The following is a 19,140-nucleotide window of genomic DNA, read 5'->3' as shown; positions in this document are numbered from 1 at the left end:
GAGGCTGAGGCAGGAGAATCACTTGCACCCGGAGGCAGAGGTTGCAGTGAGCCAAGGTTGCACCATTGCACTCCAGCCTGGACAACAAGAGCAAAACTCCATCTCAAAAAAAAAAAAAAATCCTTAAAGGGAAAACCACTGATAAACATTGAAAAGATGTTATAGTGCATTAAGTGAAAAAGATTGCCAAACAGTAGTAATGGTATGATCCTGTTTTTATAAGCACACATGTATATTTATATACACTCACACACACAAATATACATATGTATGATGCTAAACCAAATTATGCAAACCATAATAAGATGAGCATAATATACATATATAGATGTTAAACCATATTTTGGTTTGGTTATGGTTTAGCATCATACATATGTATATTATGGTCATCTCTCAGTGGTATGGTAAAAATAATTTTATTTTCTTTTTTCTTAGGTATACTTTCTCTTTTTTTGAGACAGGGTCTCATTCTGCCACCCAGGCTGGAGTGCAGTGGTCTTATCTCAACTTACTGCAGCCTCTCCTCCTGGGCTCAGGCAATCCTCCTACCTTAACCACTGGAGTAGCTGGGGACTACAAGTGCGCACCAGCACACCCAACCAATTTTTGTATTTCCTGTAGAGACATGGTTTCCCCATGTTGTCCAGGCTGGTCTCAAACTCCTGGGCGCAAGTGATCCTCCCACCTTGGCCTCCCAAAGTGTTGGGATTACAGGCATACGCCACCATGCCTGGCCTCTTTTCTAATTTTCATATGAACATTTAACACCACTATAAAAAAAGGGAAAAGTTGAAGAAATGCTGATCATTAGTACACCGTATACAGATTGGCTCAGATGGAATGTAGGCAATTAGCATCCTGAATTAGAACTGGAAAGAAAGACTTAGAGGGCACAGAATACACCATGTTCCTGTTTAGAAAGATTAAAACAGAACAAAGTCTGAATAACATTTATAATTCATTCCATGAAAGACTCTTTAGATCAGAATGTTATGCTTAGTTTCAAGTGCTGCTTCTAGTTTTTTAGAATTTGAGTTAATTAACTTATCATTTGGAGTAGTTTTCTAAGAGTAGAAAAGAGAAAATTATCCTTAATTTTCTGGCACAGTTAGAGGTAAATGGACAGAATAGAAAATCACACAAAAGGTTCTCTGGGTTTAGGACTCCACAGAAAGCAGGGTTACTAGGCCATGGCTGAGGGCTGGTATGTGTTTCCTATTCAAACAGCTGGCAAGATGGAAGCACGACCTTACTCTTGATAAGCAAATTGCTGCTACTGAGTTCAGTGCCTCCAGTGACTGGGGTGTTATTGGAAACATAATACCTTAGGCCAGCTAATATGTTGAAGCCCACTCAGTAGTCCCTTTGAATTATCTCTCTGTTCCCAACATTACTGGCTTCTCAGTAGTGGAAGAAAATAATTCTGACATCTACCTTCCACTATGAGAGGAGGGAGAAGTGGCAATAGAGGCAACAGTAAGAACAGCCTTCCCAAAACTAAGATTCCACTGCTGCCAACATCTACAAGTTTTGATTATTTGGGAAGGGATAAAGCAAAATGTCAGAACTAAATTTTCTCTGAACAATAAGGTAAACTAATAAACTGGAAAACTCACCTGAAAACATTTTTACAAAGTCATCAGTAGACATACTCATCACCACATCTGCCTGATCAGAAGGCTCTCCATATCCGACATTCCCACCCCTGCTTTTCAGATCAAGAAACCACGTGCCACCATCTTCACCTAGAGAGATAAACATATAGAAATCAATGTTATAGGAGCCCTGTTCTTCTTAAATTTAATAATTACTTCAATTAGAATAATCTTACAAAATGCTATTTCCCAAGTTAAAATCCCCAGACTTCCATCAGTCAAATTCAGCAAATATTTATTAAGCTGTCCAGGTATTCTACTAGGCTTTGAAGACTCTTCAATAAAAAAAAAAACCATGGTTCTACTCACAAAAGAGGAAGTAGAGGGTGATGTGGGAGCACATTAAAGAGTCAAAATACCCGGAGTAAGAAAACTCAAGTAAGACAGAAAGTAGAACAGTGGTTCCTAGGGACTGGGGGATGGGGGAATGGGAGTTACTGTTTAATAAGTACAGAGTTTCACTTGGAATGATGAAAAAGTTCTGGAGATAGATGGTGATGATTGTTTTTTGTTTTGTTTTCTTTCCTTTTTGTTCTTTTTTTGAGTTTTTTGAGATAGAGTCTTGCTCTGTCGCCCAGGCTGGAGTGCAGTGGCTCAATCTCTGCTCACTGCAAGCTCCGCCTCCTGGGTTCATGTCATTCTCCTGCCTCAGCCTCCCAAGTAGCTGGGACTACAGGTACCCGCCACTGTGCCCAGCTAATTTTTTGTATTTTTTGTAGAGACGGGGTTTCACCGTGTTAGCCAGGATGGTCTCAATCTCCTGACCTGGTGATCCGCCTGCCTCAGCCTCCCAAAGTGCTGGGATTACAGGCGTGAGCCACTGCACCTGGCCGGTGATGATTGTTATAAAACAATGTGAATGCATTTAATGCTACTAACCTGTACACTTAGAAGTGGTTAAAATAGGCCGGGCATGGTGACTCACACCTGTAATCCTAGCACTTTGGGAGGCCAAAGTGGGCAGATCACCTGAGGTCAGGAGTTCGAGACCAGCCTGGCCAACATGGTGAAACCCTGTTTCTACTAACAATACAAAAAATTAGCCAGGTGTGGTGGGGAACACCTGTAATCCCAGCTACTTGGGAGGCTGAGGCAAGAAAATCGTTTGAACCCTGGAGGCAGAGGTTGCAGTAAGCCAAGATCGCGCCATTGCATTCCAGCTTGGGCAACAAGAGTGAAACTAAGTCTCAAAAGAAAAAAAAAAAGAACAAAAGAAGTGGTTACAATTTTATGTATCTTTTACTGCAATGCAAAATTAAATTTTCAAAAAGGGTCAGGAAAGCTCAGTTGAAGCTGAGATTTGAAAGTAAGAATTAGCTGGATGGACAGGGTAGAGGGAAAGTATTTCAGGCAATGGGAACAGCATACGCAAAAAAGCCAGAATCAAGAATACAGCATGTGTGAGGAACTGAAAAAAACAGTGGCACTAGAAGGTAGATGGGTGTTGGATGAGCTTGTGAGGCACTAGAAGGTAGATGGGTGAGCTAGGTCTGAGCACAGCCAGTCATGTAAAAGATTGAATGACTTCACCCTACAGGATGTGTCATATGGTAAAGTTTGCGTATGGCCCTACCTGCAGTGTAGATAATACATGGAGAGAAATCAAAAGAATGGAGAGGGCTTAGTAAGGATGGTGTTGGGATAGTTCAGGAGCTTGAGGGTGCATGCCTGGACTGGGAGCATGGCAGAGGCATGGAGAAAAAGTGGGTACATTTGAGAGAGAATTTCAAGGCAGAACCATAAGACTAGGTAACTGCATGTGAAGAGGAAAAGGTAGGGAGGGTACATAGGAATGATCTGCTAGTTCTTGGCTTGGCTGGATTTGTTTTTTAAGTAGGAGAAGACTACTGAAGAACAACAGATTGCTTTATTTTTAATTTTTTAAGACAGGGTCTTGCTGTGTTGCCCAGGCTAGAGGGAAGTGGCATGATCACCGCTCACTGCAGCCTCGACCTTCTGGGCTTAAGCAGCCTTCCTGTCTCAGCCTCCCAAGTAGCTGGGACTATAGGCATACATCACCATGTCCAGCTAATTTTTTATTTTTATTTTTGTAGAGACAGGGTCTCACTATGTTACCCAGCCTGGTCTCAAACTCCTGAGCTCAAGTGATCGGCCTCCCAGAGCGCTGGGATTACAGGCATCGTTTAAAATTTTAATACAGCTCAAACCAGCATGTCTGGTTCATCTCAGCTCCTTCACTGTCAAACCAGGGGGCAGGGACTGCTTCAGTTTCTCTGCCTTCTCTTTGTCTGTGACAACCAAAGTATAATCCTGCTGCTGTGAACTTTATTTTTCTTGATCTTGACAGATATGGCATCCACTTGCCTGGATCTGAGCAGAAAGTGCTTGATTTCCTCCATTTTTCTTTTTTCTTTCTTTTGTTTTTTGAGTCAGAGTCTCGCTCTGTTGCCCAGGCTGGAGTGCAGTGATGCGATCTGGGCTCACTGCAACCTCCGCCTCCGGGGTTCAAGCGATTCTCCTGCCTCAGCCTCCCAAGTAGCTGGGACTACAGGCGCACACCACCAAGCCCGGCTAATTTTTATATTTTTTAGTAGAGATGAGGTTTTGCCATGTTGGCCAAGCTGGTCTTGACCTCTGGTGATCTGCCCACCTCAGCCTTCCAAAGTGCTGGAATAATAGGCATGAGCCACCCAGGAATTTCCTCAATTTTTCGAGGCATGGCAAGGAAGCATGCAGAGAGAGGGTGTGGATCGACAGTGCCCAAGAGACACAGTAAGCCAGACACTCAGCAGATTTAATGGGTGGTTGCAAAGGTAGGTCCTGGGAATGGTTGTTTTGGACATTTCTAGGCTGACACATCTTTGTGATAGTTAACTAAAAACGTCAGATGAAGTCTGGCTAAGCTAGAAACAGGGACACATAATCAATCGGTTCATATGGTCATTGAAGCCATGTGAATGGTTGGGGTTTCCTAGAGAAAGTGTCAGGAGTAGAGTGTCAAGAGTGCTGAGACAGTGACGTGAAGAACACTGCTTAAGGGAAGGACAGAGGAGAAGCAGCCAGCAAGGGAGACTGACAAGGTGTGATCACAGACAGGGAAGGAAAGCAAGGAGGTTACAATGAAGGACCGGGGAAGGAGCATTTCCACAAGGAAAGTGTGGTCAACAGTATCAAATGCTACAGTGTGGTCACAAGGGAGGAATGACACATGCCCACTGGTGACATGGAAGTCATCAAGGACCTTGGTGAAAACGAATTCTGTGAAATGGAAACAAATGGTATCAGCAGGGTGTGTTCAGGGGAGTAAGTTGTAGATGAAAATCAGTCTGGCTCTGAAAAGGAGAAAAAAGATGGGGTGTGTGGTTTGTTATTGTCATTGGGTTCTGTTTTAAAGTTAGAAAAGAATTGAGAACATTAAAATACCATTGGGAAGGAGGCTGCAAGATGAACAGATTGAGGACAAGGTACAATTAACAGCACAAAATTCTTGAGAAGGCCAGGGAAAATGGGATCTAGAATTTTGCTTCCAAGTATGATCCACGGACTGCAATACTGTCATTACCTGTCAGAAATGCAGAATCTCAGACTCCACTCCAGACCTACTGAATCATTATTTTGCATTTTAGGAAGATCCCAGGTACTTGGTATAGACATTAGAGCTTAAGATGCACTGATGGAGAGCTGAGCTCCATTCTACTAAGAGGGAAGGAGGCGAGGATGATGCCTATCATGGCTGATTTGATATCTGATGGCAGGAAGCTGAAGGAATTTATGTCTGCAGGCTTCTACTACCTCTGTCAAAGAGCAAGTGGAATTATCTGCTGACACTGGCAGGGAAGAGGCGAAGGGAAATATGGGAGATTTCAGGAACACTGAGAAAGTTTAAAATAGTCACTGTGGAAAATGCAGCAGTAAGCTGACCATGAAAATACAGAATTCTGAAGTGTTGCTTAAACCTCAGCTGAAGTGGGGCAATAGTCAATTTCTGCTGGTACAGAACCAGCCAGGTGGTGTGATTTTTTTTTTTTCCTTTCCTCCCTCAACACTTAGCAGCCTGGATGCAACTGTGGGGCAGCCAGCGAGTTTCATTCAGCCAGGACTAGTCTTTTGACAGGTGATGGCATAAGCACAAAGTGTCCAGCAAGTTTAGGACACAAGCAAGAGAGTGACTAAAGCCATGGATGATGGATTCCAAGGATGGCAAGGAAGTAAGAAAAGGAAGGCAAGATGGATTAAGATAAAGCAGAGAGGACGAAGAATAAAAAAGTTTGTGTATAATGGGGCTGAGGTAGCTTTTTTTTTTTAACATACATTTTATCTGTTTCTTACTTTTATTTGTTTGAGATGCGTCTCACTATGTGGTCCAGGCTGGAGTGCAGTGGTTATTCACAGATGTGATCACAGTGTACTACAGTCTTGAACTCTTGGGCTCAAGTGATCCTCCAGCCTCAGCCTCCTGAGTAACTGTGATTACAGCTGCATGCCACCATCCCTGGCAGCTAGTTCTTAAGCTATTATTAACATGGGTAAATTTTATATGGAGAAGAACAATATTAATTGGTTTTTAAAAGCTAACTATCATCCAGGCACAATGGCTCACACGTGCAATCTCAGCACTTTGGGATGAGGCTGAGGCAGGAGGATCGCTTGAGGCTAGGAGTTTGAGACCAGCCTGGGCAACATGGCAAAACCCCACCTCTACTAAAAATACAAAAATTAGCCATGTGTGATGGTGGGTGCCTTTAATCCCAGCTACTTGGAAGGCTGAGAAGCAGGAGAATCGCTTGAACCCGGGAGGCAGAGGTTGCAGTGAGCCCAGATCACACCACTGCACTCCAGCCTGGGCAACAAAGCGAGACTCCGTCTCAAAAAAAATAATAATAAATTTTAAAAAACAAAAACGTAAAAAAAGCTGACTGCCTTCAGACTGACCTGTTAATGTCAAAGATAAAAGTGGCAAGGTGCCTATAGTTGATAGATTACTGTATCATATTACCTGTCATGATCCATACACCCTTCTAAGCAGGATTCTCTCTCAAATATGCCAGAGTTATATAACACTGGGAATATTTGTAATAAAATTTTACTTTACATGTGTCCATATGCACTGATCTTAATCTAGAAATAAAGATCACTGGGAGGCTGAAGTTGGAGGATCACTTGAGCCCAGGAGGTCGAGGCTGAAGTGAGCCATGATCATGCCATTGCCCTCCAGCCTGGGTGACAAAGACTCCATCTCAAAGAAACAACAACAAAAACAAGTTAATAGTTATAGGTGCTGTTCTTGAATGTCTACATTCAAGAGTAAGGGTCTTGAATGCAGCCAACTATCCAGGGCATCACTGTTGGAGGCTGATTTTCTTCCAAAGGAAACACCCCATTTTGTTTCATAAAAACTTCAGATTACCAGATGCAGTCCTTACCGGAGAGTTCAAACAGATAGATTGCTTGAGTGGCTTTAACAATATCATCACTGAGAGAATCCTTAACCATTCTAAATGTTTTTTCCACAGCTCCAGAACGTGGTTTTGGTTGCGGCTGCGGTTTCTCTTCTTTGAATTCTGGAACAGCACCTATAAGATATTATTCAAGCAAATGACCTTAATGCTTGGCAGTGAAGGACCACACACAGAATTAATTAATCAGCAGGACAGACTTGCCACCAATTAGACCTATTTGACCAAAATGACTTTAAATGCATTAAGTGGCATGTAAAAGCATAAATCATATTGACAGAACAACAGTCAAACACACATCAATTGTGACTATAAATGTAAATGGTTTATACTCTCCAAATAAAAGGCTGACTTTCAGATTAGGTTAAAAATACAACTAAACTATAAATATTCATTATAAACAGACCTTCTATATCTGAGCACTTTGGGAGGCCAAGGCCGGGCGTGGTGGCTCATGCATGTAATTCCAGCACTTTGGGAGGCCAAGGCTGGGCGTGGTGGCTCATGCGTGTAATTCCAGCACTTTGGGAGGCCAAGGCGGGCGGATCACTTAGCCCAGGAGTTCAAGACCAGCCTGGGCAACATGGAGAAACCCTGTCTCTACAAAAAAATACAAAAATTAGCTGGGCATGGTGGTTGGTGTCTGTAGTCCCAGCTACTTGGGAGGCTGAGGTGAGAGGATCACTTGAGCCTGAGAGGTGGAGGCTGCAGTGAGCCGAGATCACGCCACTGCACTCCAGCCTGGGTGACAGAAGGAGACTCTGTCTCAAAAAAATAAATAAACAGACCTAAACACAACTACTAGAGTATTAGGGATGATAATCAATCACTCCTTTGTCAATTTCTCTGAGTTCTAAAACCAAATGAGAACAAAAAGACACTGGAATCAGAAAGATGGAAATCAAAATATCAGCTGTGGAATTAGTGGAGCTATACTGGAGACTGTAGCTTGAATCAACACCCAAGTGTGCTTTCTAATCACTCTACCTCTATATTCAATCTATTCACATAGTCCTTTCACCCATGGATTGATCCTGCATCCTCCCATCACAGGTTAGAAATGCTCTGTTAAGTACAGATGATGTAAAAAACTGAGGACAGCCTGCTCAAAAAGAGAATGCTCAGAAGGGTCTGACATACAACCTCAAGTTCTCCCCATCTCACTTATTCAGACTGATCCTCCTAGTAGATGAAAAGGGAGGTTAAACTATTAGCCCCCTGACTAACAGGCTGCCCTCTCTGAAAACACTAGGTCACGGGAATGGAGGTTGCCTGCAACATTTTAAAACTTGCATTCACTTAACCCATTGGCTATAACAACTTAACATATGATGTTAAGTCAGGGGAGAAGACAGCAGTTCATAGGACTGCTTTGCTCCCCTATAATGATGCTGCCCCCCAATACTGTCACTGTTTGTGTATTTATTTATTTATTTATTTTTGAGATTTGTCTCAAAATCTCGCTTTGTCACCCAGGCTGGAGTGCAGTGACTTGATCTCGGCTCACTGCAACCTCCATCTTCCGGTTCAAGCGATTCTCCTGCTTCAGCCTCCCAAGTAGCTGAGACTACAGGTGCCCACCACCATGCCCGGCTAACTTTTGAATTTTTAGTAGAGACAGGGTTTCACCATGTTGGCCAGGCTGGTCTCAAACTCCTGATCTCAGGTGATCTGCCCACCTTGGCCTCACAAAGTGCTGGGATTGCAGGTGTGAGCCACCATGCCCAGACTCTGTTCCTTTCCTTATCATCCTAGAATCACATAGGGGCAGCTAAGTAGTTGCCCCCAGAAACAGGTAAGAACAATTCATTAATTAACTCCAAGGCCAATCTGTGCTCTAGGCTGAAGGTGAATCTCTTTCTCAACTCAAATTATACACAGCCATCTTGTCTAATACAATTCCCCAAAGGTTAGTAAATGAAATCTATTTGACAGCATAAAGACACTCCATAGTACAAAGTAAGCTATTAATTCATAAAGTATACTGAATATAAATTGCCTTTCATTATGATGTTTCCACAAATTAAAAAAAAAACGCTTTTCCTTTTATAAGTTAAAGTACAAACAGATATTAGAGATGAAAGCCTTAAAGAATTTCTTTAGCCTGTTTTATTATTGTTTTAAAATTTACTACAGTGTACCCCTTTATTGCCTGCACTGGGGGCAATCCACTTCTCCTGCCTTGCCCTTAGCATGGCGCTGCTTTTTATTGATGTGTAACATACATTCAGAAACAGTGATCAGGTATATCCAGACCAAAATTTATGTAAGAAAGTGAAAACACCGTGTCATCACCACCTAGGTCAAGAAAAAGGACATTACAGGTATCCCAGAAGCCCACTCCACAACCCCTCCTAATTGCTAACACCATGTATTAGTTTTGTCTCATGTTTATCTTCAAATAAATGGAATCAATCACACAGTATCTATTTTTATATGCCTGCCAAACCTTCAAAACTCTTCCAAAAAATGCAAGAGGAGGGAACACTTTCTAATTAATCATGTGAGGCCAGTATTACCATGACACCAAGCCAGACACAGACATACAAGAAAACTGACTAGGGTAGACAGACAATATGCAAATGCATATACATGCATACATACATAAAATTAAGTCGGGAAGTGATGGGTGCTACTTAAGAACTGGGATAGAATGTAAGACTATTTTAGTTAAGATAGTTTTTGAATAGACACTGAATTAAACAATATAAGGCTGAATATGTAAATACATACACACGTACATATTTATTCTACAATTTGAAAACATAAATTTGGCCAGTAGTTCTTCTTCACCAGTTAAATTTGAAAAAGGTATTCCCCATGCTTCAATGATAACACCTAATACTTTCTAACCTTTGCAGTGCTTATTTGAGCAAGGCCACTTCCCAGTTATTTTCCAAGTGTACACCAGTGTAAGTGAGTGGGACACATTACTATTAATATAAGGTATTATTATTTAGAAGCCAATTTTAAAATTGAGCTATGAATTCCAATATTTATCTATTTATTTATTTATTGTTTTTTGAGACAGGGGCTTACTCTATCACCCAGGCTGAAGTGCAGTGGTACAATCAAGGTTCACTGCAGCCTCAACTTCCTGAGTTCAACCTTCCTGAGTAGCTGGGACCACAGGCATGTGCCACTATGCCCAGCTAATTTTTTGTATTTTTTGTAGAGACAGGGTTTCACTATGTTGGCCAGGCTGGTCTCGAACTCCTAGACTCAAGCGATCCACCTGCCTCAGCTACCCATGACTGGGATTACAGACATGAGCTACTGCACCCGGCCTCAAAAAGTTGTTTTTGAAGACATGGAGAACATTCACAATAATTAAGTAATGTTAAATTAAATGAGAGTCTATGCAATTAAACATAATATAAATAAAGCTTCCTTCAAAAAAAAAACAGTATGAACCTACTGGTAAAATATTTATTTCTGGGTATACATTTTAAGTTATATGTGCAAAAAAAAAAAAAAAAGTAGTTGAAAGGAAATAAGCCAAAATATAAATGTACTTATAATTGGATTATAGGTACTTTAAATTTTTTTCTTTGAGCTGTTCTATACTTCTTGTTTTTTTGTTTTTTTGAGACAGAGTCTTGCTCTGTCACCCAGGCTGGAGTGCAGTGGCGCGATCTCAGCCCACTGCAACCTCCACCTCCCAGGTTCAAGCAATTCTGGTGCCTCAGCCTCCCAAGTAGCTGGGATTACAGGCGCATACCACTGCACCCAACTAATTTTGTATTTTTATTTGAGACAGGGTTCCACCATGTTGACCAGGCTGGTCTCAAACTCCCAACCTCGGGTGATTCGCTTACCTCAGCCTCCCAAAGTGCTGGGATTACAGGTGTAAGCCACTGCACCTGGCCTGTTCTATACTTTTTTATACTTCTGTATTAAGCTTTTCTTTTTAAAAATGTTTTTAATTTTTTTCTATTTGTAGAGATGGGGTCTCGCTATGTTGCCCAGGCTGGTCTTGAACTCCTGTCCTCAAGTGATCATCCCGCCTCTGTCTCCCACAGTGTTATGATTACAGGTGTGAGCCCCTACATCATGCCTGTACTAAGCTTTTCTATACAGACTAATTTAAAATGCTATCAAAATTGAGTAAAGTATATAACAAAATCGATTGGCTGTAGCCCAAACTATGTTAAGGGGATAAATGCAAAAACTTTATTTCATTATTTTAAAAGAAATAACAATAAAGTATTAGCCCAACAAGTAAGAACAGGAACAAAAGTGACCTCAAAGAAAGGAGAAAACAATAAAGCAAAAGTAAAAAAAGTAAGGAATCAGATGGTTGCACAATTCTGGGAAGATGCTAAAAATCATTAGACACTTTGAAATGGTGAATTTTTTTTTTTTTTTTTTAACAGAGGTTCACTCTGGCGCCCCATCTGGAGTGCAGTGACATGATTTTGGCTCACTGCAACCTCCACCTCCTGGGCTCAAGTGATTCTCCTGCCTCAGCCTCCCAAGTAACTGGGATTACAGATGTGCACCACCACACCCAGCTAATGTTTTGTATTTTTAGTAGAGACAGGATTTTGCCTGTTGCCCAGGCTGGTCTTGAACTCCTGAGCTCAGACAATCTGCCTGCCTCAGCCTCCCAAAGTGCTAGGATTACAGGCATGAGCCACCGTGCCCAGCCTGAAATGGTGAATTTTTTGGTGTATGTAAGTTATATCTCAAGTTGTTTTTAAAAAGATAATGAATCAGAAAACAGAAAAGCTGTAGAATTAAACATGAAATAAAATTTAAAATCTGGTGTTTTTGAGAAAAAAAGTAGTAAGATACCATAAAATAAGCAACTGATCAAGAAAAAAGAAAAATAATTTTTAAAACAGAGGAAAGAGGCCGGGCGCAGAGGCTCACACCTGTAATCCTAGCACTTTGGGAGGCTGAGGTGGGTGGATCACCTGAGGTCAGGAGTTTGAGAACAGCCTGACCAACATGGTGAAACCCCGTCTCTACTAAAAATACAAAAATTAGCTGGGCATGGTGGCGGATGCCTGTAATCCCAGCTACTCAGGAGGCTGAGGCACGAGAATTCCTTGAACCTAGGAGGTGGGGGTTGCAGTGAGCTGAGATCATGCCACTACATTCCAGCCTGGGTGACAGAGTGAGACTTTGTCTCAAAAGAAAAAATGAAAAAACAAAGGAAAGAGATAAAACAGTTTGAAAACTTTAAAAAACTGTGTAAGTGAAATACTACATGTCAACTCTTAAATAGGTTTTGAAACTTCAAATGGATAATTTTGGTTTTTTTATGTTTTAAAAAGCCTATAATTGAATAAAATAAAAGTTCTGAAAGAAATAACTTCAGAAGAGACCCAAATGACTTAGTAGGTATTTCAAACCTTCAAAGAAGAGCATAGAAAAAGGCCGGGTGTGGTGGCTCATGCTTGTAATCTCAGCACTTTTGGGAGGTCGAGGCAGGTGGATCACGAGGTCAGGAGATTGAGACCATCCTGGCTAACACAGTGAAACCCTGTCTCTACTAAAAATAAAAAAATAAAAATAAAATTATCCAGGCATGGTGGCCCGAGCCTGTAATCCCAGCTACTCAAGAGGCTGAGGCAGGAGAATCGCTTGAACCCAGGTGGCGCAGGTTGCAGTGAGCCAAGAAAACGCCACTGCATCCAGCCTGGGCAACAGAACGGACTCCATCTCAATAAAAAAAAAAAAAAAGGAAAGAAAGAAAGGAAGAAAGAGCACAGAAAGAGAACATTACCCATTTAACATATTTAAAATGTAACAAGTTTATTACACTAAAAAAAGTAGATACCAATCTAACTTCTCTGATTAAAAAAAAAGTCCATCTTATACAAATGTTAACACCTTACTTATGGTAAAATCTGAAGATTTTTCTAATTAAAATGAAGAATAAAATAAGGATAATTAAAATAAAATAGTTTTAATGAACTCCTGAAGTTCAAGTCAGTGTATTAAGATATATGCCAGAAATAATCCTTCAAAGATATTATTATATGCAGACAAGAAGTTATACCATGTAGAAAATCCAAGATAATTAATAATAACTACAGCAACCAATAGTTATGGGGGCTTCCTGCATCAAATGTACAATATGATGTACTATCACTCTTATTCCTCAAGAATTACACAAGGAAAGCAAGCGGTGACAAAACTGTTTCAGAGAGCTGAAGTGATGTGCCCAAAATGACAGATGTAAGTGGCAGGCACCGGATTTGAACCCATATCTGTCTTACTCCAAAGTCTGTGCTTTCAATGAGTACTCACTCTCTCTCAGAAACTATTAGATGTCTTTAAAAACAGCAACAAAAAGCTCATGATGGTGACCAGATACAGAACATACAAAAGTTAATTTCCCCCTTTTTATTGTTAACTTGCCTTGTTCCAGAAAGCATTTCAATTTGTTTAATAAAAACAAATGCAATTCAAGACTAAATCCAGGCAGTCTGACTCCAGAGCCTGCAGTTTTATCCACTGAGTAATAAATATGTCCTCAACATTTTCTTCTGTGTTTAGCAATCTAATTTTTTATATAGCCAACATAAAAGCTGAGCACAGTGCTGAGATGTGAAACTCACCAGAAGTTGACCAAGCAAAGGCTGCTAAAGCAAGGGCAGCGAAGACGCAGGGTTCCTTCATGTTTCTGGCAGGTCATGTGTTTCGTTTTAGCAGTTACACCAGAGAGAACTGAGTCTGTCATATAAATAACTGCTGGAACCCCTCCCTTCCTAGTGGGTAACTACTTCACGTGATTTGTATATTAGTCAAGGTATAACATCTACATACGAAGTGCCAAGGAGATTGCAGCAAAAACTTTAGTTTATCCCTGAAAGACATTTGCCAAGAGATAAATTGCATAATTTATCACCTGGATTATTGAGACGTAAACATGATGAGTTTGCACAAGAGAAAAAAAAAAACTTCAGAAGACAAAAAAAAAAACCAAAGATAGATTTTAAAGGTGCAGCCATCAGACTACAAACATGTAAGCCGGAATGGGAAAGAAATATTTATAGAATTCCAATACACAAAAGAAGATGACATATGGCTGGTAGTCCCTGACACAGGCTCTCCTAACTTCACACTGAATAAATATAAAAATGCACACGCAAAAAAGGGGAAATACTGAACATCACCTAGACTGATACACAATCTATTGTCTGAATCTAGGAGGAGAGGTTCAGCAGCTCTAGTCAGCCTCAGAAAGACAGGTCTCCTATGCTTTCCCTCATGAAAGATCTCAAAGAAAAAAATCTCTGCCCACCCGAACAAAGAAGAGAAGCTCACGCTGGATCAGACTCTGGGCTTGTACCAACTAAGATCAGGAGCCGTCTCTCTGTTTTACACACGCTACTTTTCAAGACACACTCTATATGATTCCTCATCCTCATCTTTCAAATCCAGTTCCAAAGCTTGTAGCTCCCAAATAAGATAAGCAGACAGTAGGGAAGTCCTGCAGTGCAGCATCCTGGGAAGTACATGCCCCAAGGCATGGCTGACAAGGATGGGGAGGGGAAGAACCCTGGCAGCAGAGCATTCCAGGAGAGAGTAGTTTTTGTGTTTTTGTGGTGTTTCATGTTGTTTTTGAGATAGGATCTCCCTCTGTCACCCGGGCTGGAGTGCAATGGCACAATCACAGCTCGCTGCAACCTTGAACTCCTGGGTTCAAGTGGTCCTCCTGCCTCAGCCTCCCAAGTACCTGAGACCACAGGTACGTACCACCACACCTGGCTATTGTTAAAAATTTTTTGTAGAAATGGGATCTTGCTATTGCTATATTGCTCAGGCTCATCTAGAACTCCTGGTCTCAGGTGATCCTCCCACCACAGCCTCCCAAAGTGCTGGGATTACAGGCTTTAGCCACTGAGCCAGGCCTGGAGAGTAGTTTTAAACAGAGGAAGTAAAGGAAAGTCACATGTCAGCCTTGCACACTGGCCTAAGCTATTTGCCCAACAGGTGCTACATCTGAAACTACAGCTCAGAAAAAGGAATTCCTCCATATGGACAGGGAGTGGAGCCAAAAGCAACCTACACATTCCTGCCTTTGACTACACTAGCTCTAGAGAGACCTCCTACTATGAGGAAGAATTAATGGGAAAAAAAATAACCTGATGCCTATGAAAAAAATTGTATGCTACAAGGCAATGGAAGCTACTCTGAAGAGCAAGATCTAAAACTAACTTACAAGAATTCTTCCACATGGAAACTATATTATTATGATGTGTCAATACAGATTCATCAGTTGTGACAAATGTGCCACCCTGGTAGAGGATGCTGCTAAGGAAGGAGGTTATGCATGTGTGGGGGCAGGCGGGTATATGGGATATTTCTATACCTTCCTCTCAGTTTTGCTGTGAAATCTAAAACTGCTCTAGAAAAAATAAAGCTTTGGCCAGGCACAGTGGCTCATGCCTGTAATCCCAGCACTTTGGGAGGCCAAGGTGGGCAGATCACCTGAGGTCAGAAGTTTGAGACCAGCCTGGCCAATGTGGCGAAACCCCATCTCTACTAAAAATACAAAATTAGCCAGGCGTGGTGGCACACCCATGCAATCCCAGTTACTAGGGAGGCTGAGGGAGGAGAATTGCTTGAACTTGGGAGGTGGAGGTTGCAGTGAGCCAAGAACATGCCACTGCACTCCAGCGTGGGCAACAGAGAGAGACTCTGTCTCAAAAAAATAAATAAATAAAGCCTTAAAAAAAAAACTATATGAAACAGGGACAAAGTTATATATAACTGGCTGAGATGAAAAGACAATAGGATAAAATAAAAGAGGAAGTGAGAGAAATATAAGCACCATAGCAAATTAAAATAACCATTTGAGACAATATGGAAGAGAAACTAAGCTATAGAACATCTTACCAGACTGTCCTTTTTAATACAAAGGACAAACTTTAAAAGGTCTCCAGAATACAGGAGAGAAAGCCGGAACCAGTGAGAAGTGGTGCTAACTACAGGGAAAGGGTAACCAAGGGGAGCCAGGGTAAGAGTAAGTGTTTCTGAGAATCAAGAACAAATGGAACAGAAGCAATTAAAACTGTAACTGAAGGAAAATAGGCCCAGTACCATAGCTCATGCCTGTAATCCCAGCACGTTGGGAGGCCAAGGCAGGATGATTGTTTGAGGCCAGGAGTTTGAGACCAGCCTGGGCAATATAATAAGATTCCCTCTTTACAAAAATTTAAAAATTAGCTGGACGTGGTGGCATGCACCTCCAGTCCCAGCTATTGGGGAGGCTGAGGTGAGAGGATTGTTTAAGTCCAGGACTTTGAGGGCTGCAGTGGGCTATGATCGAGCCACTGCACTCCAGCTTGGGTGACAGGGTGAGACCCAGTCTCTAAAACAAATAAAAAATAAGAATAAGCTGGAAGTCAAAAAAAAAAAAAGACTGAGTGGGTTCCCTGTGTTCCAGTGAGAGTAGGGGTGGGGGGAATCAATGAAGAAATAATGGTATTGTGTTTTTTGTTTGTTTGTTTTTTGAGACAGGTTCTCACTCTCTCACACAGGCTGGAGTTCACTAGCTTGATCATAGCTCACTGCAACCTCAAATTCCTGAACTCAAGTGATCCTCCCATCTCAGCCTCCCAAGTCGCTGGAACTACAGGCATGCACCATCACACCCAGCTAATTTTTGTACTTTTTGTAGAGACAAGGTTTCGCCATGTTGCCCAGACTACTTTTGAACTCCTGGGCTCAAGCAATCCTCCCACCTCAGCCTCCCAAAGTGCTGGGACTACAGGCATGAGCCACTATGCCTGGTTGATATTGCTTTTAAGATAGGAAGAAAGAAAAAATCAATTTAAAACTATGTACACTGTTTACAATAATTACATATATAAGAGCTAACATACACAGGACAAATACTGGAAAAGGTATATATAATGAAATGGTAACGGGTTATTATAAGTTGTGGGTGCAACGGAAAGGTGAACCTCTCCCCCTTTGGAAACAAGGGATACACATGGTTCTCAGAGAGCTGAACTATGAGAGGACATAAGAAATAAACTGAAAGAGGTAAGTTATAGCCCAGGCTACTATCTATATGACTATAATAATATATCTACAGAAAAGGTCAAGTAAAATTGCTATCGACTGAACCACACAGAATCAAAGAAAGAGAACTACAGAAGTAAATGCGCCTGCAGCATTAGGTGGGGGAAGTTAGCCAAAGGAATTTGAGTCTTCTGACCTTAAGGGTGAGAGCATTGCTTATGTGGAGATGGCTATAGGCAAAGTTATCCCTATCAAAGCCTGATGCCAGTAAACACTGATTTTACACTCTACCTATCTAACCCCCTTGTTCTGATTCCATGGTCATTAAATGACCTCTGACTAGGATTCTGTTTCATGCGTAATTATATCCAAAGGAAGAGAATGTGCTGATCAAGCACCTACATGTTTAACCTATGAGATGGCAACTCCTTGTTATAAATTAATAAATTAGATTATCATGGGAAAGAATGTGCTAATTTATGTATTTATTTGAGACAGGGTCTTGCTCTGTTGCCCAGGCTGGAGTGCTGTAGCTCAATCATAGCTCACTGCAGCCTCAAACTCTTGAGCTCAAGGGATCCTCCTGCTTCAGTCTCCTGAGTAGCTGAGACTACAGGCATGTGCCACCATGCCCAGCTAATTTTTTTTATTTTTTGTAGAGACAGGGTCTCACCATGTTGCCCAGACTAAGAATATGCTTAAATTTATAAGACTAAGTATTCAAGTGTTAGGAAAGCCATTTAAGTTTACTGGTTAAAGACATGGGCTTTGGAATCAGAGAAATACAAGTTTAAATCTTGGTTCTGCCACCTGCTGGCTGTGCAATCGCAGCTATAAAATGAGGGTAGTATCTATCTTGGGGATTAATGGTGTTAAACAAGACAATGCATGCAAAGTACTTAGCACAGTGTTTGGCACATAGTAGGTGTCCAGTAAATATTTATTGAATAAACAAAATGAATATACTTGATCAATAAATGGTTATTATTATTTAAAATTTGGAATTTAAATGAGCTCAGTTCATGCATGCCTTCTTCTATAAGACAGATCTAACCTTAGGGCGCTGGGCAAAAATCAGAGTTTTGGACTTAACTAACTTGAAGACCAAACTCTTCCAGACTTCGATAATTTTCCACCATTCTGTAAGAGGCCTTTTGAGAAAAAGACTGAGAATCTTGTTTTTCCTGGTTTTAATACTCTGGGTAGTAGGATTATGAGTAACTATTTTCCTTTCTATTGTTTTAAATTGTTCATAGTACAAAAAAGTCCTTTTTATTACCTAAGTATTTTTTTTAATTACTATAAAAATTTGGAAAAAGAAAAGATAAATAATAAAGAATAAATAAAGGAAAGCTGGAAATAAGGTTTGGCACTAAAATGCACTGCAGTAAGGTGCCACAGATTTGCTAAAGGTATCAAGGAAATTCATTCCTACATTTTCTATCAGACTTCTAAAAAAAAACAAAATCGATGAGCATCACAGCATCTATAAGATAAAAATAAGGTAAGGGCCCAGAAGAAGCACAGCCATTCTTATTAGTAAACTAGGAGAGAAATTCTTCCCACAGGTATTCATTAAAGTGTTTCTTCTTTAAGTGAGCCACTGGCAAAATGTCAGAACACAAAGTCTAAAATGTAAACTCTGGACCAATTCAAGGGCACTATTGTTTCTGAATTACAGAAACAAAACAAAGTAAAACCCGAACCGCCTCTGAAGTGGATTTCTTCCATAAAATAGTCACATAACACAAACTGTGGAAATGGTGTTAGATGTATTTGATATATGACACACTTTTCCTCAAAATAACATATCACCATGAAATACCTAAAGACAGTGCAAAAGAAAATAAATAAAACCTGAAAAGAAAGTTTTTTCAGACTTTTTTTTTAACCAAATGCAAAGAATATATTAATAACTTCTTCTTTTTTTTTTTTTTTTTTTTTTTTTTTTTGAGGAAGAATCTCACACTGTTGGCCAGGCTGGAATGCAGTGGCACGATCATGGCTCAGTGAAGCTTCAACTTCCCGGACTCAGGTGATCCTCCCACCTCAGCCTCCTGAGTAGCTGGGACTACAGTCCC

The 19,140-nt window shown here is 40.9% G+C and overlaps 1 protein-coding gene and 1 pseudogene across 1 annotated transcript in view; both read right to left on the bottom strand.

Moving 5' to 3' along the window:
• Positions 1-19,140, bottom strand: part of HSDL2 (hydroxysteroid dehydrogenase like 2) — an 85,654-nt gene that overhangs the window by 11,072 nt on the left and 55,442 nt on the right. The window contains exons 7-8 of the mRNA XM_011941820.1: positions 7,040-7,189; positions 1,617-1,745 (exon numbers count right to left, since the gene is read on the bottom strand). Of these exons, the coding sequence (XP_011797210.1) occupies positions 1,617-1,745; positions 7,040-7,189 (279 nt within the window). The remainder of the gene's footprint in view (positions 1-1,616; positions 1,746-7,039; positions 7,190-19,140) is intronic.
• Positions 3,837-6,626, bottom strand: LOC105512187 (annotated as a pseudogene).

The sequence above is a fragment of the Colobus angolensis genome, unplaced genomic scaffold (genome assembly GCF_000951035.1).
Source record: "Colobus angolensis palliatus isolate OR3802 unplaced genomic scaffold, Cang.pa_1.0 Scaffold103, whole genome shotgun sequence".
NCBI classification, from domain to species: domain Eukaryota; kingdom Metazoa; phylum Chordata; class Mammalia; order Primates; family Cercopithecidae; genus Colobus; species Colobus angolensis.
This window is presented reverse-complemented; position numbering and strand designations above follow the sequence as displayed.